The 24,052-nt window shown below is 41.8% G+C and overlaps 1 protein-coding gene across 1 annotated transcript in view; it reads left to right on the top strand.

Moving 5' to 3' along the window:
* FAT4 (FAT atypical cadherin 4) overlaps positions 1-16,317 on the top strand; it is a 154,223-nt gene extending 137,906 nt beyond the window's left edge. Inside the window, exons 13-17 of the mRNA XM_076337545.1 lie at positions 1,099-1,278; positions 2,121-2,245; positions 3,382-3,599; positions 8,324-8,585; positions 12,849-16,317. Of these exons, the coding sequence (XP_076193660.1) occupies positions 1,099-1,278; positions 2,121-2,245; positions 3,382-3,599; positions 8,324-8,585; positions 12,849-14,731 (2,668 nt within the window). The 3' untranslated portion in view covers positions 14,732-16,317. The remainder of the gene's footprint in view (positions 1-1,098; positions 1,279-2,120; positions 2,246-3,381; positions 3,600-8,323; positions 8,586-12,848) is intronic.
* The last annotated feature ends 7,735 nt before the right edge of the window (positions 16,318-24,052 follow it).

Below are 24,052 nucleotides of genomic sequence, written 5' to 3'. Positions count from 1 at the left end.
GGCACACAAGAAATCTATGGCCATGAGTAGTCTGCACTGTGGTGTAAACGGGGATAAGACTTATTGCCTAATGCTATGAGATTTCACGTCATAATCTGGAAAGAGTTAACAAATCAGAATATCAGATGCTCGTAGTTACTGACAACTTGTAAATCTTAGACAGTAAAGCACAAATGTATTTGTTATAATCAGCTGGCTCTTAAATATACAGCACTACTCTTCGACAGTTTGAAGTTCTACGATATTTAGTGCTACAAATCTTTAGCAAAGCCTTCTCCGCTTTTACATTTTGAATCGTATCTATCTTGCCAAAACCAGGCTCAGACTCAAAATGCTATTACTCTAGTAGCACCTATATTTCACTCCAGAGTTCAGTTTTGGGCTTTGATTTGGGGTCTTGCATTTATTTATTTATTTACACTGCACCTCTCATTTCTTATAAAGGTATAAGAAATAACATCACCTCATTACTGCTTTCTTTTAAAAAAAAATATTAAGAGTGATTAGTTTGACATTGTTTTCAGTAATTTCCAGATGTCATCTTTTACAGTTTTCATTTCGTAAACGTTGGCCAGTAGAGAGAACAAACCTTATTTCTTGTGTTTACCATAACTAACTCAGAAGCCTTTCTGTTACATCTTTCGATCCTCTTTGGAGATAACAATAACTTTAATCCCAACCACTTTGGCTAATTTCTTACAATAATCACAACCATATTTCCTGTCACACGTGGTTTCCCCACTAGCAAAGGTGTTATAACTTTGTAAAATAATGAATCCATCTTCCAGCTATTTACATATCATCTACAGTTTAAACGATAATTGAGTAAACAACCTTATTCATTATGATTTCAAGCACGTTGCTCAGTCAAGCGAATAGAAATTTTGACATGCAATAACTGAGTGTGAATTTAGAGTCATACCCATTATAACTGTTAGTTCAAGCGCTACTGATCTCTGTCTCCCCTTCTAAATGTAAAATACGAATTTTGGAAGAGGAATTTTAGCCACAGACCGTAGCTGATGGTTACAGTTCCTGTGTTGTCATTGCTATCTTAATGTCTGATACTGATAAATTATTTTTCTGACTCTTTTATAGGACTCTTGATGTACAACCAAATCGAGTTACTGTTGGTGGCATCAGGTCTGTAGAGCCCATCCTTCAAAGGAGAGGACAGGTGGAAAGCCATGATTTTGTGGGCTGTATAATGGAGTTTGCAGTCAATGGACGTCCCCTGGAGCCCAGCCAGGCTTTGGCAGCTCAAGGAATCTTAGATCAGTACGTCTGCTATATATGGTATCGAATGGACCGCGTTTACAATAAAGGAAGCCGTCATGAAAGTCAGACGCTATTCCATTCAGACACCTTCAGATATTTCTTGTAAAAAAATGACTGTAGAATTTATTGTAAAGTGTGAAAAATATAGGAAGAAAGTGAATTTGGATGAAAGGTTCACAAAAGATTACAGAGGCTTCAAAAACACAACATCATTACATTTCTATTGCCAATTATTATTAACGTTGCTTTGCAGGCTGAAATAGAGTAGCCCTGTTACTGGGTTTCTTTATAAATTCCACCTGGGTTTGACTGTACTCATACGGTTCACTAAACCTCTACTCCCTCTTATTTCTTTTTAATCCACAATGTCTGTTCTATCACTTTGCCTCTCAAGTATCGCTGAATTTCCCTCGTATCCTCCGAGTGGTCTTTCAGAAATGATGGACTATCTGATTCTATTGTTTTTTCCATCTCGGTGTTTGAAGTCGCACTTGTAGCAATTATGTCAGTCTTGCGTCCAAATTTGCTAGCTCTTTCAACCCCCAAGTTTGTGCTGTTCATGGTGATAAGAAGTCTCTGGAGGTCTGCAGCGTAAAAAGCACCTAAAAGAGTGTCTTCTTCTCTTGCGTAACAGGTAACAGGAGTCTCACTGCCTCTGAATTCCTTTCTCTTTCATAAGACTGTTAACAGTTTGACGCTGAAAATTGGGATCTCTTTAGAAACATGACCTGTGTATGGAGAAGAGCCTCTCCGTTTTTGCGTTTCCCGGTGGGAAGGATGCTTCCCAGCACATTTTCTCTGCTTATTTGGGCTTGTTCTTCAGCATCTACTTTTTGTTTCAGATGCCCCAGACTAGAAGGCGCTTGCACAACCAGCCCCTGCCAACATGGTGGCACCTGTGTTGATCACTGGTCGTGGCAGCAGTGTCACTGCAAAGATGGACTGACGGGAAAGCACTGTGAAAAATGTATGGAGAAGGTTTTACTGGTTTTCTCTTTAATGTACACCTAACTGTGGTTTAACCAAATGCCATTAAGAGTTTCTTTTCACGGGTATGGGATAATGAATTGTATAAAATAATGAAAACAAGCAGCATGCTTGCCTCTTAAATAATTTTGAAGGAAAAGTCCACAATGGACTATTGTCCTTTCATGAGCTAAAAATAGCAACAAGTTACATATATTATGTTTTCTGGTCTGTATATCACATTTCAGGTAACTTGCACTCATCTAAAACTACTGCTTCCCAATAATGTATAATCAGTAACTAAACTAAAGCTATCCCAAAGGAGGGATTTGTCTGCTGTGGGGACGTAAGAGGGTAAGGGAAAACCCTTCCCTTCACATAAACGTTGTGTGCATGTGCTTATGGCTTCTCCGAACTGTAGGCCTTTTTATCAAATGACCGTCAGATTATATGCAAGAAAATATGGTAAATTAAATAAAAGCAAGCCATTTACACTCTGGGGTTATTAACTCGCATATGGATAGCTCTGTAAATCAGTACGGGGTTGTCTAGGAGAGCAAAGTGATTTATTTCCCTGTAGTTGTAGTATAATGACTGGGCTTTGTTTTCTTACGTGTCCCGTTATTGTTTAGCTGATTTATATGCTTTTATTGCTCCGGTTTACAAAAGAATTTAGCCATAATTTCAACAGTGTTTGGTAGTCAATGCTCTGCCATTTTTTTAATTCTTTTTTTTATGCCATAACAAATAGAAAGTCATTATCTCTGCCCTGAAGAGCTTAGAGTTCAATATATCATGAAACCCTGCTTGCAGTAATGGAAACAGTAACATCCCTGGGAAGGAATTACAGTTCTGAGAGCCAAATTTTTTTCCCTACTCCCTCACTTGTTCCCTAGCGAGTTTTAATTTACTATTGACTGATAGCAGCAGTAAATTACTAGCACACTCCCACTCTCAAACACACATTCTCGTTGAAGCCAAAGAATAGAGGGGCTGAAATTGCCATTCACTCCTGCTCTCCCCCCTGACCTGCTCTGAACTTGATCTCTGCTCCGAAAGAAAATGGTCATTATTAGGCAGATGGTCGCTATAGCCGTAACGAGCTGCGTACTCAGTACTTCCCCATCCTTGTCCCAGATATTACTGCCGACACTGCCTTATCGCTAGAAGGCAAAGGACGACTTGACTACCACATGAGCCCAAACAAGAAGCGAGAATACATGATGAGACACGGCACTCGAGGCGCCGGCCCGGGACCCCCAAATGCGGACCGCTTGGAAGTGAAGTTCAGGACAAGAAGCGAGAACGGCGTTTTAGTTCACGTCCAGGAAAGCAGCAACTTCACTACCGTGAAGGTAAGATTACAGCTAATGCTGAGTTTGATTTGATTGGACTGCCTCGTGCATGGTGATCAAAATCACATTTTTCCATTACTCTTGCTGTTTCCTTTATAAAATATTAGGTCTTTAACTGAGGCTAGGCACTGCTCCAGTATCGTTCATCTTCTCAACAATTCCCTTGCTATTTGCCAAGGTATCAGAAGATCTTGATAGTTTTGTATCTAATCAGTTTTGTCTAGACTCCAAATAGTGACTGTTTTAAGGCCACAGGAACAGTACTCATTGCCATATTTGTTATCATCATTAAGTTACACTCTACAGAACAAATCATTTCATTATTGGCCTTTTATCTTCTGATTTTTCAGGCCTCAAACCCAGACCCTCCTTAAGCTAGCAAACAATTGCCAAAAAGTTTTCTTTAATTCCTACTAGCGTGGCTCATGCTTATCAAACTAGGAAGTGAGGGATAACTTGAATTCATGAGGTTACCCATAGACCAGTGTCAATATCAAATTATTTTGAGATACATAGCTGAATTAATGCTTCAAATGCCACACAGTTTTGGTTTTTTTCCCAAAGAGTTTATTGCTGCAGAAGTTACCTTTCTCAAGAGAAAGCGATGGTTCAGTTCCTGGCTATGACTCAGTCCACTTACTCATAACTCTAAATGAGTACAGCAGTGATGTTGGCAAGCCCCTTTATTGGGTTGGTGTAAGCTCCAAGTTTCCTTGACTGCTGTAAGGCTTTCCAAGATTTTTCCCTGACTTTTAAAGAAACTCATACAGAAATTCACACTTTCTAAGCTTCAGCCCCGTGGATATTCTCCACCTGCCTGGTCAGAGGTACCGAGCTTTCCTGACACACCGGCTGCCTTTAAGAAGCAAGTCTGCATCACTTCCCTGGCATATGGTTTTACCACATCATTTGATAGGAAGTTTCTGCCTCAGTCATATTAGCAGATAAGATCTCATTATTTTGAGTTCTGGAGAGAAAAAAACAAATACTACCTTTTTCTCCCTAGTAGAATTTGCTAAGTCAGCTCTACAGGCGTTATTAAAAAAAAGAAAAAGAAAGTTGCCTTTCCTGGCTGAAAGCACTAGTGGTGTGTTTATGCAAACACTCTTATTATTGTTAATGTTGGTGAAGTTATACAAGCAAGCAGAGGGCGTCAAGTCCCAGACGCAGCTGTGCAAGGGCAAAGAGTGGAGGTTTGCCTAGTAACAGATGCAGCAGTTTGAGGAAGGAGAGGTAACATCACTGTGCCGATTATTGCCAAAAAGTTCCCAGATTATGCTAGTTAATAAAACTGTAGTAATTTAACTGCAGTTAGTACAGTATGGCTTCTGCGCCACTGCTCGTACCTGGAGTAGGTATCGTGACGAGCACTTCCCTTGGTGGTGGCCCAAGATGTCGGTGAAGCCAACCCCACGCGTAGGTCTCCCTGGCATCTCGGTCCGCTCCCAGTGCAGAGATGAGCTTTAGGGACTTCTGTTTACAACTCTCCTGTCAGTCTTCAAAACAGACAATTTTATAACTTGATTTTTGGGTCTTTTAATGTGCTTGTTATCCAAAGTGTAAGCATTCAGAGAAAATCTGCCATGTGCTTTTTAATATTAAACTGTGCTAGGGAAAAGCTACAAGTCCTGTGGCTACTTCCATGCCTCGACATTTTTCCTCTTGTAGCTAACTGGTTTTGGTGTAGATGGGATTGGGGTAAAATTAGAGAAATGGTAATAAATCAGACCCACTGAGATTGCGAGCAGCTGGTTCACTAAATGATGGATGTAAACTCCCCCCAAAGAACCCAAGAGAGGTCTTTATCATCTGAAGGGATCCTTAATCCAGGAAAGATACAAAAACTAGCAGATTAAATTAAACAATGGTCAAATTCAGATGGAAAATGCCCCCCAAAAACACACAAAAAGGAAGAGAGGAGGGAATTCCTTATTAGTAAAGCTCTTTGTCACAGCTTATTTTCCTACAAATAATACGCGTTGCAACTAATTCAGTTAGAAGTAATGGGATAAATACGGCAGGTTAAAGGTGAAATTGCCTGCTTTGTTTTAGCTGAAAATCTCCTCTGAAATCAGATTAAATTAGCATAACTGTAGCTCTAAGATCTATGAATTATACGGGTAGAGAATATGGATTACAAGTTACTTATGTAAGGTAACATATGCATATGTTAGGATGGTGAGACACTGGAACAGGTTGCCCGGAGAAGTTGTGAATGCCCCATCATTGGAAGTGTTCAAAATCAGGTTGGATGGGGCTTGGAGCAACCTGATCTAGTGAAAGATGTCCCTGTCTATGGCGGTGGGGGGGACGACTAGATATCTTGAAAGGTCCCTTCCCACGCAAACCATTCTGTGATTCTATGCACATATTGAGTTGCAGGAAAAAATCAGAACATAACTCATTTAAATGATGTGTCATCCAGTGGGCCATAAATCTGTAAAGGCTAGTGCTCAGATTTAAGACAAATAAGAAGCAATTTGTTCAGTAAAGGAGACTCAGAATATTAGTAAAGTTGAATCATCCTTGTAGTTAGGAATCTGTTTGCTTTAGTGGTTCATTCTTTTCATTATATTCTACTTGTCAGTTGCTCTGCTGTTTAAATAAAACCCAGAAATGGGTGTTACTCAATATTGTCAGCATCAGCATTTGTTTCAAATTTAGAAGTATGTTGTGCTTCAAGGAACCGAGACCAACATTCCTTATTTTTTCCTGGTTGAAGGAGTCATGGGCTGGTCTCGTCTCTGGAAATTTTATTTTCCAAATGCCACTAGTACATTATTTATGCGTCTGTTAGCATTAGTCACATGCAATTTTAAAGAAACAGAAATAGAGCTAGAGAGTCATAAATCAGTATGGAAAATATCTAGTTGCTGACAGGTAAATAATTCTATAATTCTTCTCTAATGTGGAATTAGAAGTTACGATTCTGTGCTTAGTCTGCCCGTAAGCTTAGAGGATATTGTCTGATATGGTATATTTCTTTTTGCTTACATAAAGACCAAAATACAAGCTAGTAACTTCATGGAGCATAAAAGACAAAATAAGACTAACAAACCAGTTACAGGTTACAGACAGAAGTACATGTATATATTCTGCCCAGTTAATCTTTTTATAAATACTTTTGATTGTGGCAAATGTTGTTTAATATGTTACAATAGTCTGTGTGACTGCATTTCCAAGTGTGGGATTTTCTTTGTGCTGTGTGATAGTTTAGATGTATGCCACCTGTGTTTGCCGGTAACAAAAGCATCCTCTCTCTGAGGGGCAGCTTTATCAAAGGGTCCCTCAAACAATACGTTTTCAAATAGTCCAAATTTTTGCATTTACAGATGAAGTGCATGCACATATTAACCATTGTATTTCTTGATCCAGATGGAATACGTGCTAGATACATTTAGTTCAGGCTGCTGCCAAGACATGAGCATGGTCTTAAAGCCATATTAAAGCTGATCTGTATGAACAAAGTCCTCAGCTTGCATCACTACAGAAGTAAATCCAGAGCATTTAAAAGTTTCTGGAAACGAGAGCGGCATTCTTGTAGCCGGTGTGTCACCTCACAGTTCTTCCCAGGTGAATGTTATTTTTCCTGGAACAAAGCATGCGAGGCTTAAAGAGGTTTCAGCAAACCTGGGGCTTCGACCTTTCCTGGACTATGCGTGTGCACGTTCTGCACGCTCGTGTTACGTATCACAGACCGACCGAGCTGCAGCGAGGAACACGGGAGGGAAAACAGTCGTCTTATTTAACATGTATGACCAAACGTGCAGAGTATGGAAGGAAACTTGCAACAAGTTGCAGAGCCACCCTATATGAGCTGTACACAAGCCTGTACGCCCTTAGGAGGTCAGCTGAGGTACCCGACTCCTGTGCAGTATTCGAGAAGCTGGCAGGTTTGGATGTTGGTTTTATTTTTAAACTCCTTATCTTAAACGCAGAATTTGCAGTGATTTCATTTTGAGATCATTTAATATTGAGCTAATAAGAGGTTTGAAATCCTGTATCCCAGTAGAATTGTGAGGCGTCATTCCTAGAGGAAAAGCCAAAAAATTTTTCATGGAATTTAATAGTACCTTTTGTCCCTAACAGCTGACAAGTTTAAAAGCAGTTTGCTCAAGTAAGCACCATTTGAAAATTCACACAAAATAATACACTTTGCAACTCTTCAGAAAGGTTTCCAAAATGCAACTGTTTTTCTGCAAAATGCAAATTAGCAGCAAAACCGGATAGGAAATGGGAATCTTGTTCAAGTCCTGCCATGCCGTATATATTCCTACTGTATCGTAATGAAAACTAGATACAAGTTTTTGGGGCAAGGACAGCATCTGTTTACTCTGCAAAGCATTTTCCACACTTGCATTGAAGAAGGAGGAAGAATTATTCTTTTATTGGTTAAAATGTTTTCTCATGCGCATGCCCTATCGCTGGCCTCTCGGTAGGTTTTTCTCTTATGAGATTAGCCGGGGAATGAGAGGATGGCAGCTCTAAGTTTTCTACAGATGCAGTGATGTATTTAATTGCGGCCAAATTTTTAGTACTAAATAATTAATGCATTTTTAGTACAAAACAGTTATTGGGGGAAAAATACACCCAGGCTTCCTATTGCAACAGAAGCCACGTGTTACTGTAGCTGTACTGAACAGGCAGAACATTGGCGATGTGTGTATAGGAGTGGTTATGTGCGTATCATTTTAAAATCACGCATTTTACTGGTTTCTGATCAGATAAAAGGTGGGAAAGTGCATTACGTATCCGATGCTGGCATTGCTGGGAAAGTGGAAAGAAACATCCCAGAAGTGTACGCTGCGGATGGTCAGTGGCATTCGGTGCTCATTGAGAAGAACGGGTCTGCTACTGTCCTGTCGGTCGACAAGACTCATAGCCGAGACATTCTCCACGCCACACAAGACTTTGGTGGACTAAACGTTCTTACAATTTCTTTGGGAGGAATCCCATCAAGCCAACCTTTCAAGAGCACAGTTGCAGGTAATTCTTTTTTTTTTTTTTTTTTAATATAGCGCACGTAAGCAGATTTGAGCAGACAGAGGGTCTCTATTTGCTTAAAGGTTGCAGAATGTACTGTAATTCTTTATTGGTAACTAATACACTTCCATACTTTGCCAGGAAAACTGCAAATTTAATGAGTAAGGATTGCAGACTTTGTTCCTTCAATACACGTTGCAGCGTTGTTGTTTCCAAAGCAGGCACTCCATCTGCAGGGTTTTTGGAGGCGGGGGGTGGGTTTGCTTGCTTGTCTGGAAATCAGTTGTTATAATTTTGTTATGCTAATGGAGAAGAAAGGATCTATTCTTCACCTGGGTCAGAATCTGGAAAAGCAAGGCAAATCTTTTACTTGGGCAAAAATGCTAAATGAGAACTTTGTCTCTGTAGGGGTTTGGTAAGTACTGCAGGATTTAGCCTGTTTTTAATATGATTAAAATATTTTCTGAAACTCCAACTTCCTCCTGCTTTATCCTGCTGTCAAATGAAGAATAGGATTTATTTCTGAGCAACAGAAACCAAGGACAATAAGGAACCACCCTCTGACCGAAATCTAGCTGTTAAGAAGTAAATCAATCTCCCTTAAGAGTTAAAGCAACTGTCTTAGACCCTGGCAAAAGAAGTAGATAACATATATTTGATATCATTCCCCCAGTGATAAGTAAAGATGGAAGTGATTTTTAGCTACAAACTGTGAGATACTCCAGACAATGCAGGCATAGGTTTCACAGAGTTTTTATATTGAAAAATCTTCCTGACTTTGAGAATTGTGACCAGATAAAGGATCTTTGAGTGGAGCAAATTCACACTTCACATTTGTGTATTGTGAATTTGTATGAAATGCGGTATGAAATCATATGAATGCTATGCTTACCTTACCATTTTTCCATGCATGTTTTATGAGCAGCGTATGCATGGAAAAGTCAGAGGCTTTTAGGAAAGCTGGAACAAAGAAAATGGAGGACGCTAAAAATCTCACTACTGCCTGATGCTGTGGCAGACAAATTAGGAATGTCTGGCTTCCATTAGGAATGCACAATCCAAAATGTCTTGTTCATATGATTTTATTTTATTTTAATATTGGATTACATTGTGTACAACATACCAGGGATTTACAAGGGAGAGGTATAAAACTCTGCATGAACTCCGAGAGTCAAAAATATCTGCAGTACTGTTAAAGGCAGACAAAAACATACACGGGTGACAATTCCAGGGCTGTGAAGCTGGTATATCCAATAACATTTTCAAACCCGGGTAGACCTGGCAAAATCCCGATTGCTGTTTATCACATCACTGCTGCAAGGGACCACCAAGCGTGCGGCAAGGTAATCGTCCATTTTGCTTGGGCTCCCACCTGAACCTAAATCCTCAATTTCCTCTTTATTTGGGAATGTAAAAACAGGAGAAAATGAAAATACAAGTAGTGCTGAAAGAAAACACATCTCTCTAAGAATGGAAATAACACAGAGATAGCATGCTTGCAAAACTTAGAAGGCTCTTTCATGTCCCTTTACACCACATGACTTGCATCTCTCAGTGAAACGTATTTGATGTTGAAACCCACTCGTATTTCATTTCTGACGTCAGAGGGTGTTCAAAGTTTAAAACAACATACTTTGAAGATTATAAATCTGTAATATCGCCTCATACAACTTGAGTATATTCGCTATTTCATGATAGAGTAAATATTCGTAACATTTATCTCTGTGCTACCCATTTTTACAGAGGTTTCCACAATTATTCACAAAGTTACCGTTCATAGTGGCTGTTCTTCCATTCCAGCAATATGTTTGCTGAAATGAACCTTTCTCTGACACTACTAATGCCTGGAAAATTTGTTCCTGTTTATTCTTTCACCCGATCGCGATGCTTCAGAACTGAGTAGTGGCACTTTCCTTCTCCTTGTTGATTATTTTTATTGATAATAGCTGATAAATTTGGTCTTGAATAATATCCTCCTGTAAATCTGGCACCACGCACAGCATCCCAAGGACAATCCATCAGAAGTTAAGGAGAAATAAACATGTTTCTTACAGCAACCGCGCATGTGGACACTGAGAGCATAACTTCCAAACACGTCTCTGCGTACCATTTTGTCACAGCTCCGAGTAGAGGTCAGCATAAGGTTGCACCATCCAAAAACCCTTGCAGAAAGGATTAAGTCCTGGGAACACAGAGAATTATTAGGCTGGCAAAAGGCTGGATTTTCCTGCGACCTCACATACAACCACCGCACAAAGGCCGAGGATAATCCCGTCTCCCTGGGCTCTCGCAGCACCGAAACTCGGCGTCGCCACTGACAGGGCAGCGCTACAACCCAGCTGTGGGAAGTTTGGGAAAAGGCCACTCAAGATTCAGAGACGTAAAAGCATCGCCCTGATTTTAGGAGACAGTAAGACAGGAGGCTTAGCTGCAGCACGATAGGCAACTTCAGGTCAGAACAGGGGAAACTGGAAAGCACACAAGCAAAGGGGAATGGAAGCTAATGTGTTCTGCTAGCACAGCCAAGCCAGCTGCGCGCAGGTTTCTCTGTGTGGATGATAAGTTTTAGAAATATGGGAAAATTAGGAAACAAAAACATTTAAGTACATTGAATGAAGTCGTTAGGAGGAGTATTTGTTCAAATTCATTTTAAAGACATTAAATACTATTAGAATAGATGTTTCCCTATGGTAACCATCTGAATTCTTGGCTTATTTACTGAACAATGGAGCCTTTCATTTAGCTTTAGTGAAATGGGTCTATAAATTGAAAATTGAGTCAGTTTAACAACATACTTTTAGAAAATATAACGTTTCTGCAAAATCCATCCATTTGCTCGTTGCTTAGTATTTTGGCAAAATAATTTTGCTTCAAGGGGAAACTACATTATAATAAAGATCTGAGAATATAACCTTCAGACTTCCTTCGATGAGTCTATCTGTAAGATAAGCACGCTACAATCACAAAAGTATCCATTTGCATTGCAAACCTCAGATCTAATCTGGTCAGTGAGCAGCAGAGTTAAGTCTATGTCTGAGCAACCCCTTTTTACCCAAAATGCATTTTTTCATTTCATTTTATATTATGTTTTTTCCTCGATTTGAACTTTATTCCCAGCCTCCAAGCTTGAGGGTAGATACTTCTTAATTGGACAGTAGTTCCTTCTCCTGTGCCGCCTACAGAATTCTTAAAAGCCAGATCAACACTGCAAATTATATTTAGGCTTCTGCTTACAATTGCCTGGTTTTTTTTCAGATTTAATGAAAGCAATGGGAGCGCGAAATGTCTTACAGGCCTTCTAGAAAACATGATAGGTTAATTTCAGCATCTTAATTGCAGGTTTTGGTACATTTTATTTACTCACCTAAGAATATTTTCGTGGCTTTGAAATCTTAATGTTGAAGTTAAAAACCATGGTCTGTTTCTGACTTCTTATTTGGCAGACTTAAAAGAATGAAGATATCTTGGTATCATTTATATAAATGCCATGCATATATCTTCAGAGAAATTACTTAACTACTTTCTTATCTTTAATCTCCACTTCTATGCACAGCTTAGATGTGAAAATCATTAGTTTTAAAAGGTGCATGTATAGAAGTTATGTCAGAAGCTCCAGGCAGGACCAGCCCTTACTTAATCTTGTTCTGCTTAAAAATAGATTTCAGTTCCTCTCTAATACGAACCCCCCAAAATTATCAAAAGTTTATGAACGAAATAGTCATTACAATGTAAGAGAAATATTTAACAGAAGCAACAAAACGTTCCTTACACCTGAGCCTAAATGATTCAGCGCAGATTGTCAGATACTGAAACATCTGTGAATGGGCCATCCTTCTAGCGAAATAAGTGGTTACTTAACTATTACACCGTTGTGGTTAATATCACCGATATTTGTACATAATCACAACGCAAGGTAAAAATGTGGGGGAGCAATCGTAAGCTCAGTACACGTAAGATCCACTCGTGAAAATGTGGAGGCTTCATGTGTGTAACTAACAGCGTGATTTACCCCACACGCTGCTTCAAATCGCGTCACAAATTAAGGCCGTCGCCTCCATTGTGGCATTGGGTTTTCCATTTTGTTGCTTCTGTGTTTGTGTTTCCCCTTTCGTTGCAGGGGGCAAGAGGCACGCCGCAGATCTTGTCATCTGCTGATCAAAAGGTTTCCCCTTTAGTGCGATACTGATGCCCAGAGTGTCTGCGGCCTCTGTTGACAGTGCATACTCAGTCTTCAGGTCCCGACGTGACTGTTGCTTTTCCTCCTAGGCTTCGATGGCTGCATTTCCTACGTCAAGTACGGCGGGGAGAGCCTTCCCTTCGCTGGCAAGCACAGCCTCGCCACTCTCTCCAAAACAGACCCCTCGGTGAAGATCGGCTGCCGCGGCCCCAACGTCTGCGCCAGCAGTCCCTGCTGGGGCGAGCTGATGTGCATCAACCAGTGGTATGCCTACCAGTGCGTCCCGCCGGGCGCCTGTGCCTCCAGCCCCTGCCAAAACGGGGGCAGCTGCGAGCCCGGGGCGCACGCCGGCTTCACCTGCAGCTGCCCCGAGGCGTACGCAGGACGGACGTGCGAGTCGGTGGTGGCGTGCCTGGGGGTCTCGTGCGCCCCTGGCCATGAGTGTAGAGCGGGGATCAATGGTGGCCACATCTGCCTCCCGTCCCCGCACCCCGCCGAGCTGTCCCTGCCCCTCTGGGCCGTGCCGGCTATCGTGGGCAGCTGCGCGACGGTCCTGGCGCTGCTGGTCCTCAGCCTCATCCTCTGCAACCAGTGCCGAGGAAAGAAGTCGAAAGCCCCGAAAGAGGAGAAGAAAACGAAGGAGAAGAAGAAAAAAGGGAGCGAGAACGTGGCTTTTGATGACCCTGACAACATCCCACCCTATGGCGATGACATGACCGTCAGGAAGCAGCCTGAAGGGAACCCAAAACCTGACATCATCGAAAGAGAAAACCCGTATCTCATCTATGATGAAACCGACATCCCACACGCCACGGAGACGATCCCCAGCGCCCCGCTGGCTTCCCCCGAGCCCGAGATCGAGCACTACGACATCGACAACGCCAGTAGCATCGCCCCCTCAGACGCCGACATCATTCAGCACTACAAGCAGTTTCGGAGCCACACGCCCAAGTTCTCCATCCAGAGGCACAGCCCGCTGGGCTTCGCGCGGCAGTCCCCCATGCCCCTGGGAGCCAGCAGCTTGACCTACCAGCCCGCCTATGGGCAGGGCCTGAGGACAACCTCTTTAAGCCACTCGGCATGCCCTACTCCCAACCCCCTGTCTCGGCACAGCCCCGCACCCTTCTCCAAATCGTCGACTTTCTACAGGCACAGTCCGGCGAGGGAGCTGCACCTCGCCATAAGGGAAGGGAGCCCACTGGAGATGCACAACGATGTCTGCCAGCCTGGCATTTTTAACTATGCCACTCGCCTGGGGAGGAGAAGTAAGAGTCCACAGACCATGGCGAGCCACGGTTCCCGACCGGGAAGCCGCCTGAAGCAGCCCATTGGGCAGATCCCTCTGGAGACTGCTCCTCCGGTGGGACTGTCCATCGAAGAGGTGGAGAGACTGAACACCCCTCGCCCCAGAAACCCCAGCATCTGCAGCGCAGACCATGGCCGGTCCTCTTCCGAGGAGGACTGCAGAAGGCCTCTGTCCCGGACGAGGAACCCGGCCGATGGTATTCCCGCGCCCGAGTCCTCCTCCGACAGCGACTCCCACGAGTCCTTCACCTGCTCGGAGATGGAATACGACAGGGATAAGCCCATAGCGTACACCTCCAGGATGCCCAAGTTATCCCAGGTCAATGAGTCCGATGCGGATGACGAGGACAACTACGGCGCCAGGCTGAAGCCCCGGAGGTACCCTGGCCGCCGAGGCGAGGGGGGGCCGGTGGGGGCGCAGGCGACCGCCGCCAGCGCCGGGGAGAGCTCCCTGCCCATGAAGCTGGGGCAGCAAGCGGGAAGCTTCAACTGGGACAACCTCTTGAACTGGGGCCCGGGCTTTGGGCATTATGTGGATGTTTTCAAAGATTTGGCATCACTTCCTGAAAAAGCAGCAGCAGCAGCAGCAGCAGCAGCGAGTGAAGACAGCAAAGGTGGTACAACGAAGCCTGTTTCCAAGGATGGGGAAGCAGAACAGTATGTATAGGCTTTATCTCCTGGTACTGCCGCAGTGCAAAGCCACGGGGACCGGTCAAACCATTATATGGTTGTAGAAAAGCAAAGGTCAGCATTTGAACCCCAGGCCAGTTTGGTTGGAGGAGACTTTAAAAATAATAACCATTATGCTGCTGAAAGAGACTTAAAACACTTTTAATTTAATTATGCTTGGATGAATTTATTTCTCCTGCATGCATTGTATTTGAAAACAGGATATTCGGCATGCAGCCTTTGAAAAGGGTTTCCTATTTACCATTGTTTGGTTTGTGATTCTTAAATTAATAATGCTTTGTTCTGAAAATGAACTAATTTTTTTTTTTAATTGTGAAGGATGTGCATATTGTCTCCAGCTACTAACATGTTTTACGATGCAAGAGTATTGAGGATTTAATTTTCCTTAAGAAGTGGATGGAAGAAGGATGGTGAATGAAGGAATTACAGTAGTAAGGCGTCTCAGAAAACGTAGTTACCATAACCTGCAGTTGCTCACGTGATGGATGTGATAAAATCAGCTTGAATAATTGCTGGCAACAGTGCTGTAAGTCTTATTCCATACAAGAGGTGCTAGAAGCAGCTCAAGCCAGTCAGCACTTTAGGAGTTTTTTTTCTTTTCAGCTTGTTTGTTTGGGGGTTTTTTCCCTTTTTTTTTTTTTTTTTCCCCCAATCTTTTGGTTTGGTTTGGTTTGGTTTTTTGACAAAGTTGTGTGAGAGCTTCTGAATCTCTATGAAATATTTTGGGATGCTTAACCCCGGTCCCTGCCAGCCCCCCTCAGTGCTTCCAGTGGGAGGGGAGCGATTGGCGTTTGTCAGCCCAGCCCAGCCCAGCCAGGTAGCCTGGCTCGCAGCAGCACGATCAACGGGAGCAAGCGAAAAACCCCTCGATTTCCGCATCTCTTGGCCTCTCATCTCGGCTGTGCTGCTGCTGCATTCCATGCTTCTCCCCAGAGTTCATTTTCCCATCCGTACTATGGAAAGGTAGGAATAACACTTACTCTCCTACCTCACAGGGGTGTTGTGAGGACTAATTAGTTAACTCGTCTGAAGTGCTTAGACATTATAAAGCACTATAATAAGTATTATCATAATTATTATTAAAGCACTGCCTAGCCTTTGTGACCATGGAGTGGCATTTTCTGCATTATATGATTTTCTATGATGGAAACTTTGAAGAATTATTTATTGTATAGAAAATTACTGCACTCTAGCATTTTGGAGCGGATATGAGGGAAAACTACTTGTAGATTCATTAATGTAGCTTACTGTTCGTCCCAAATTCCCTAAAGTTTTAGGTAAAGTAGAACCTCACAAAGTCCTTACGTCTTCGTGCAGAGCTGATGAACCTATCGTACTGTGTAAAAACTTCAAATTTTTTTTTTTTTTACCTAAGCTGTGTTTTTATATCAATATTTTCCTATGCCGAATAGTTTTCTTACTTTCAGGGAAGGTAAGAAAAATACTTTTTTTACATTTGTTACTTATGTAACATCCATATTTTTCACATTTTGATAAAATTGTAACATACTGTATGCTTTCTACCTGTAAATGCCAATAATAGAATTAAAGTATTTATTTAAAATCTTTAGTGTGTGTTACTGGAAACCTTTCATCTTTTCTCTCTCTCTAATTTCCACTCCTTGATCTTCACTTTTACTAGCTTTTTATTCCGAAAACGGGCTTCAAGAAGCAAGGTGATGATGTAAAATTACGCATTGGGAGTTCATTCACAGCGAAGGCAGTGCTAGTATCACTGTGGAAATTAAATTAATCTGCAGAGGGGCAGCACAAGCCCAGTGCACTTCTTGAAGTCCCACTGAATCCAGTGTGGTTGTCCCTTGCAAAGGGATGAATTTCACCACGGGTGAGAGAAGCATTCAGCATATCCCTCTTGTATTTCATGAGTGACCTCGATATGATCGAAAAACAGCAGGCTTCACCTGTCTTAGGAAGATGGAAAAGAGACGGTATTGTGACGTCGTCGAGCCTAAGATAATGGCAAAAAGTACCAAATTTACTTTCAGATTTCTAACAACATCTTAAAACTGTATTTTAGTCCATAGGGGTTTCTTAGCAGCAGCTGGTTTTACATTTGTTAATCAAGACTTCCACCTCCGCTCAAAGCTGAAGCTTTCCAGTACATAGATAGTTAGGAGTGTGAGAACAAAAGCTTTCTTTAATAAAGCAGCAGTTGAACAATAAATAACTGCATTCTTGTATATTTATAAGAGAGTAAATCAAACTTAGACAACTTGTTGGAGAATGCAAAGAGTGAAAAAGTTAAGGCTGCAGGCAAGAGGTGAGTTCTGAGGTTACGCTTTGAATTAGTGGTATTTTGTTTAAAGAACTTAGAAAAAGAATAACAATTCGAGGTTTTTTTATCTGTTATTCATTTGTTTTAGAGATTTTTTGGTCAGCTTGTCTCAGAACCGGCAATGAGGAACCAACTCTTTTTGGCTAAAAATGCTTCCAAGTTCATCTTGCCCCACAATAGTGAAAAGATAATGGGCCAAAGTAGCCCACATTTGTATGTAAGTAGTTTCATCTGAAACAACAAGAGATCCACAAATGATTTTGGAGTTTGAGAAGCTGCTGTAATTAAACATCTGTTAAAAAGCTGTATATTTAGTTTGAATATTATCCTTTAAGAGAAACTGTACCACATCCAAGCAGTGATTTTAATAACACATGAAAACTTTAACAAACGAAATCTTTCAGATGTAACACCAAACATATTGAGAACTGCATTATGCCAGTTAAGTATTCTGAGATTATCAAGAAGTTTTATTAAAGGAAAATAATGTGCAATGTGGATTTAGACAAAATTTATGTCATAACTTTAATGCACTTTACAGTTTATCGAGTTGTAGTGCATTCCTCTAAATTTTGACACTTTCTATGATAGACAAAACCATATTTTACCGATTTCCTTGTTTCCCTGTTTCTGAAAAGCTTAGAGATGTTTTTGACACTTAAACATATGATCCATTTCTGCCTTTTTTTTTTGTAATTCTTTCATGATGAGGCTCAGAAAAGGCCTCCAAGTGAATCACGTGAAACAATCATCCAAAGTTGTTAGAGTCGTGAGGAGTGCGCTGCGTAATTCCCCTGGTTCATCATCAGAACTGCACAGTCCCGTTTCAAGACCTGGGACATATTATAAGTCACAAATATGTAGAAAGGAAAAGTGTCTGCTCTGCTCACTTCAGCGTACAGGAGCCTCCAAACACATCTCACGTCAGCAATTTAAGCGACCTATCTTTCTGCTAGTAGCTTGCAGAGATACACGCCTGTTTCTTTCCCGTGGGATGAGTGAGGGAACCGTGCCACTGTCCACCTTCTTCTAGAGGGCTACAGCTGAACTGTCATTGCCGTCTCGGATGGGGATGTTTTCTCCTGACGACTAATCAGACGAAAATGGACAGGGATATGGCAGATTTACTCGGCATTCTCTTGTATACCTAAGAAAAGGAAAACATAACAGAGTTTTGAAATACTGTAATTTCTGGTAGGGGATAAATTATTAAAAGAAGTGAAATCTAGATTTGTCTGATACAAGACCTTCCAATATTTTTCATCAAAGTTATATAATTTAAAAACCACAAAATTAATAGAAAGACAGACTACATGAAAAAGTAACGTAAAGTCCCACATTCTGGTGAAAAAAACCCCCATCAACAAGGGGACTGTGAGTCTACGCTGCAGGCCAGAACCTGTGTCAAAGAGTATTGGTTAGCAGCGCAAAATCCAGCTGGAGCCACATTACTCCGGTCTGGAAATGAGAAGGCGTGGGGTGGGAAGGGGATGCAGGATCTCGCTGATGCCTTCAAAAACAGAAGGTGGAGCAGGGACCCCTCAGAGGTGCACAGCAAAAGGACTAGAGCCGTCAGTGGTCATAAGGTAAATTCCCATTGGATACGATGGGAACTATTCTGGCAACGGGAGCGGTTAGGTGCTGGAAGAGATTGCCTAGCTGTGTTGTGGCATCCCTGTCCCTGGAAATACTCGAAACATGCTTGGACAACATACCGATGAACTTCATCTAACTTCATAGCTGGCCTTGCTTTGAGCGGGGTGTTGGACCACATGACCTCCAGCGGTCTCTCCCAACCTGAACAATCCTGTGATTCCAGGTAAGTCCAGCACCCTCCATTTCCCCTTCGTGGTGTTATAGAAAGAAACGGGTGAGACGTGCTGACCTGGGGCACCGCTCCTCTAGCACGATACATCTGAAGATCTTTCCATCAGAGTCACAAGTAAGGAGTGCAAAGAGCACCTTGAGCTGATATCAGCAAATTAATCTAGCTTCACTACAGCAATTTACTGTATTTTATTTATTTCTTCTGTGTAACATTGATCATATTTAATTTTTGCCAGCCAACTCCTACCGGTGATAATCTGAAGTGCCCCTGAGATGATGTATTGTGTGCTTTTACTGATCACCTCCTGTGCCACTTTGAGAGTACCGTCTTTTTTATTGTATTGTAGGTTATATTTCTGAAGCGTAAAATTCAAATGATAATATTATCCTTCAGTGTAAGTATTTAATTTAAAAATGTTGCTATGCAAAGGGCACTTTCTTAACTGAAATCTGTTAAGAGACTCCTAATGAATGTTTTCTGTTGTGGATCGTCTTTTGGGAAGGAGAATGAGCAGGAAAAAGATGATTAAGAAAAAGGGTTGCTATTTTTTGAAGTAGGACTGAGGGAAGAAGAAAGTGAAAAGGTTGATCTCTCTGCTTGCTCATGCTAGTGGTTTACTGTTCACCCTTTTATCCTTTTCCACGTCCATCTGCATATTCATTCCACAATCTTTCCTCTGCTCTGTGAAGTCAGTGCTTTGTTCATCCCGATGTGCTCACTTTGCTTTCCTATAAATAGCACTTAATGAGGGTGACTGACAGCACGTGTTCAGGTTGTTGGTCAGCATCACAGCCTGTCTTTTTTTGAATATTTGGATATTTGCACTCAATTGGCCTTTCCTATATTTTGTATGAACCTCACTTTTCATTCAGCCAAGCCTTACAGGATCTTTTTCCAGCAAACAAATCCAGCTGGATTCTTAGTAATTTTTACAGCCTTTTCTTCTTTCCAGTGACTTCCAGGTTTCATCATCATTCTGTACTGAGAGCAGCAGCAGCAGATAGAGTGTTTCTAAGTTGGATTTTGTGTTTAAAAGTACCTTTATCTTTGGCCTTCACAAAGTAAATTCTCAACAGAATCACTCTTCAATTTTATGGCGACGTGTATTTCATTTAGGAGCATGTGGGGAAAAAAAAAAAAACAGTAACATCATAATAGTAGCAGGTGAATTTCTCAACAACTTCTAAATGTGGGGGGAAGAGTCTACAAAAGCAGTGCCAGAAAGTTTGGCAACCTGCTAAAACAAAACCGCAGGGCTTTTCAGTTGATTGCATTCTCCATTGGGAAGAAAATACTGACAAGCTTGTCTACCGCTAATGATGGAAACTGCTTGACGTTTAACCAGCTAGCAATGAGATGCCCTCAGTAGAGACTGCGTAGAAGCCATCTTGTGCGCAGTACCTGTCAGACCTGGCCACCTTGCAGGCCTCAGCTGGGGTCCGCTTCTGACAGCACCCAAGGCCAGAAGCTCTTACAGCGTGCTTTGAGTTTTTCAAGAGCCTTAGCTGAGGGCAAGTTCAAAAGTAATGCTATCTTTTGCCTCAGGCCAAAGTGAAGGGCTGGTTTCCAGGGGCCGCTCGGAAGTAATTCCACATGAATGACCAAAATCTGTTCCTCTAATTTGCCATTTACTGGTGGGGAAGAAAAAGGCTCTCAATCTGTGGTTCCAAGGAAGTATTTCGTTTTGGGGGATGGATGCAATTTTCAGAGGTTTTCACCAACTTGGCTCGAGCTCCTCAAGCCCTTTTTCAGCTCAGAACTCGCGAAGGGCTGGTTATGGGAAGACCCTGCACGGTGCCTTATGCCAGTCAATCGGCGGCATGCCCTGCCTGTTCTTTGTGGTTGTTATGGATCATACTGTGGCTGCTTGCAGCTCTACATCATCCCATATCTTACGCAATCTTGCTGCTTTTCTGCTCTCAGCACGGGGCAAAATGAGGATCCAGCAAGGTGTTGCTTTCTTCTCCCCTCTGTTACAACTGGAGAGCACAACTAGCAATAGATGGAGAATGAGTAGAAATGGCTCCTCCTAGCCACTGGTAAACAGGAATGCTATAGTAAATGCATTTAACTTTAATTTAAATCCTTTTAGAGGGAGCATTTTCAGGGAATCATCAGTGTCAGCTAGAAGAAAACGAAGACGAAAGCCCCACATCCGAAAATTTGTTTCAGTCAGGACAAATCAACAGCATACCGATTGAAAGTCGAAATCATTACAGTCTTTCTAGACTTCCTCCTGAGCCCCAAGGACGACGTGCGATATTTCAGATAACTCACATGTTATGTCAACCACGGTGTTAAAATTGTCAAGAGAAGAAAGCGAGATAGCTTGGGGTGGAAATCATAAAGCAGTAGTCACTGAAGTTCAGAACCTTCAGTGTGAAAAGATGTGCTGCACTGAAAAGCCAGGAGTAAAAGAGGAGATTGAGGGAGCAGCAGCAGAACACAGTAGGCCATGATGGAATGAAAATTTCATATATTTTTCCCAAGGACCTCCACCCTCCTCGAACACCCTCATCGCCACAATCGGCGCACACAAGGGAACAGTTCAGGTGTGTGTGATCAGCAACTATTGTGTAGCCTGGAAAAAAAAAAATGTCAGCAGAAACTCTCTTTACAAAGGAGGATGGTTTTATGCACACATGCGTCAGTTGGTGCGTACACATAGCAACGTATGTATGTTCAGCATGTTCATGAACATGCTTTCCATATGGCAATTAATACCTTGCAAATTCCTTGGCAAGGCTCCATGATTGGAAAACCGATTAGCAACCTCTCTCCCCCCAGTAATAAAAACCTAAGCCACTGTTCCGTATAATTCTGTGCATTCTCTTAAAATACTGTGACTCTTTGTGCAGCCTGTCAGACAAGGAATAGGGAAAATAAACAGGTCCCTGTCTTCCCGTTTGTTGGTTTATTTCCCCTGAGTCTTTTAAAAGCCAGAGTCTGATTTAGTAATTAGTGTTTGTTCTTGCATATCTTGTGCAATTAGCTAAAACAGCAAATTAGGGAATAAGAAATAAACATTAATATAAAAACCAAACATTAATATAAAAGAACATATACCAGATGAGAAATGGATATTGTTGAGTCATTCAAAAAGCATACTTTGGTGTAATGATCTAGAATACTTCCAAATATGCATTGTAATTTCCTTTAAAATACAACTCCCTCTTAATAATGTCTTTATTAAAACAGTTTGTTAAACCTTGGCAAAGACACTGTGTGACAGCATCGTTTTATGAGAATTCCTTGTAATTTGTAGAAGGCTAAGTGAGAGCTGGAATGGTTTGTCTCTCTTAAAACAACTGCTGGTAAGCGTATTAAAAAGCAAAAGGAACAATTTTTTACAATTTTTTTTACACCTGTAGAATTCATTGCAATCATCAAAACAGGCTGGACTTTGTAGAGCCACATAACACCATGTGGCAGAGAATACCGTTTCTGTAATGATGTGGAGATAAGGCTGATGACACCTCCCCGCTTTGTAGAAGGGGGTTACGATTGACAAGACACACTGTTAGGAATAAAGTTACTACACCGTAGTGCCAGGGGCAGGATGCTAGTTTTGAGGAAGAGTGGTGGGCTCTGATACAGAAAACCCGCCCTCAGCCTCAGAACACTTGGACCGTGCTCGGGTCCCAAATGCAGCCACTGCTTGCGATATTGCCAGGACAGCATTCGTAACCGCCTGTGAATTTCTGCCTAAATATCTATTTACGAGGGAGAAAATGCTTTTGCAATGGGACGTTGATTGGCATTTCAGTCTGAACCCGTTACTGTCGCCAAGAAAAAGGGTAGGCAAAAGCTTGTCATCTTCTCAGTGTTCCTGTCACCTTTCTTGTTGCCCATGTTCTCCTTCAAAAGCTTTTTGGCTGAACAGGTGAGCAAATGATACTTTGGAAGGGCAGGGAAGAAGCATGTTTCCTGATGATGGCTGCAGAAGCGATGACAATCGATAGCAAGTATTCCTTTTCTTTAGGAAACTCAACTGGAATGTCTTCTGAAGGAAGTGGTGATGGCAACCAAAGACGGTTCTTGGCTGTCATACGCCTCTGTGCCAGAACTGCGCAACCTGGGAACACGGTCCCCTTCCCAGAGCCAAGACCATGTCAGGACACAACCATTCCTCCAGCTGTATACTAATTTTCCAGTGTGGGGGCTGGAAAGGAGTCACTGTGCCTGCCGGTTAGGTACTGACCCGTCTGACCCGTCATACAAGCAGAGGAGTGCCCCGACAGCCTAGGCACTGCTACGCTAACAGGTACCGGCTCAGAGGTACCATTGTATGGTTTGATCTGACTGCTGTTCTGGTTTTGAATCAGGATGTATCTAGGCAACATAGACTGGAAATTAGATTTTGTTTGAGATTTAATCAAAGCTGAAAGCACTTAAAGGTAACAGCATGTAACAATGCAATCCTTTAAAAGCCAAAAATTAATGTACCTAATCTACAGGAGCACCCCAACATTTCTGCAATTGTATTATGAAATTGCATAAAACTCTGGCTTCCCAGAAATGCCACAGGAAAGCCAAATAACCAGATTATTTTATCCATATCAAATATACTTCTATTAAAATTACCCACAGAATCTACAGTGCACTGTCTGCACTAATAGCACCACCCAATCACTCAAAGCACAGCAAGTAGAAATCAGATTCTGATGGAACAAATAGGTCCCAGAGGATGACAATAGTTCCCTACTTCTCCTGAAGGAGATCATTCCTGGTAAGTGCCAGTGATGCTCAAAACTTGTAGCCTCAGTTTTAATAGGAAATTACTTTTCAGCTAGGGCAAATCATGCACTATGGGTGTCATTTGGGGCTTTTCTAATCCTGTTATGTTTATGGTTTTGATCCATTTTTTTTCCCAAGTAGTTTGCAGCTTGAGTCATGTGAAAGAGGTAAGAAATATTCTCATTACTTCAGCATAACTGATTTTTATGATTCAAGTTTTTAATTGCAGTAAGGAGTAGTTTATTATGAGGGAGATTATATTAAATTATATGCACTTTGACTTCTTTTCCTAGTGTTAGCAGAGATTCTCTTCTTGTTTGCTGTTCTGTACCCCATTTGGTTTTCTCAATATTAGTTTTGTTCACCTGTTCTTAGCATTAAAACCTACGGCAGTTTTTTTGTTAAGCTAATGCTGCGGATAGCAATGTGAAGCCTTT

The sequence above is a fragment of the Aptenodytes patagonicus genome, chromosome 4 (genome assembly GCF_965638725.1).
Source record: "Aptenodytes patagonicus chromosome 4, bAptPat1.pri.cur, whole genome shotgun sequence".
NCBI lineage: Eukaryota > Metazoa > Chordata > Aves > Sphenisciformes > Spheniscidae > Aptenodytes > Aptenodytes patagonicus.
The sequence above is the reverse complement of the archived record's forward strand: the minus strand, read 5'-3'. Positions and strand labels throughout refer to the sequence as shown.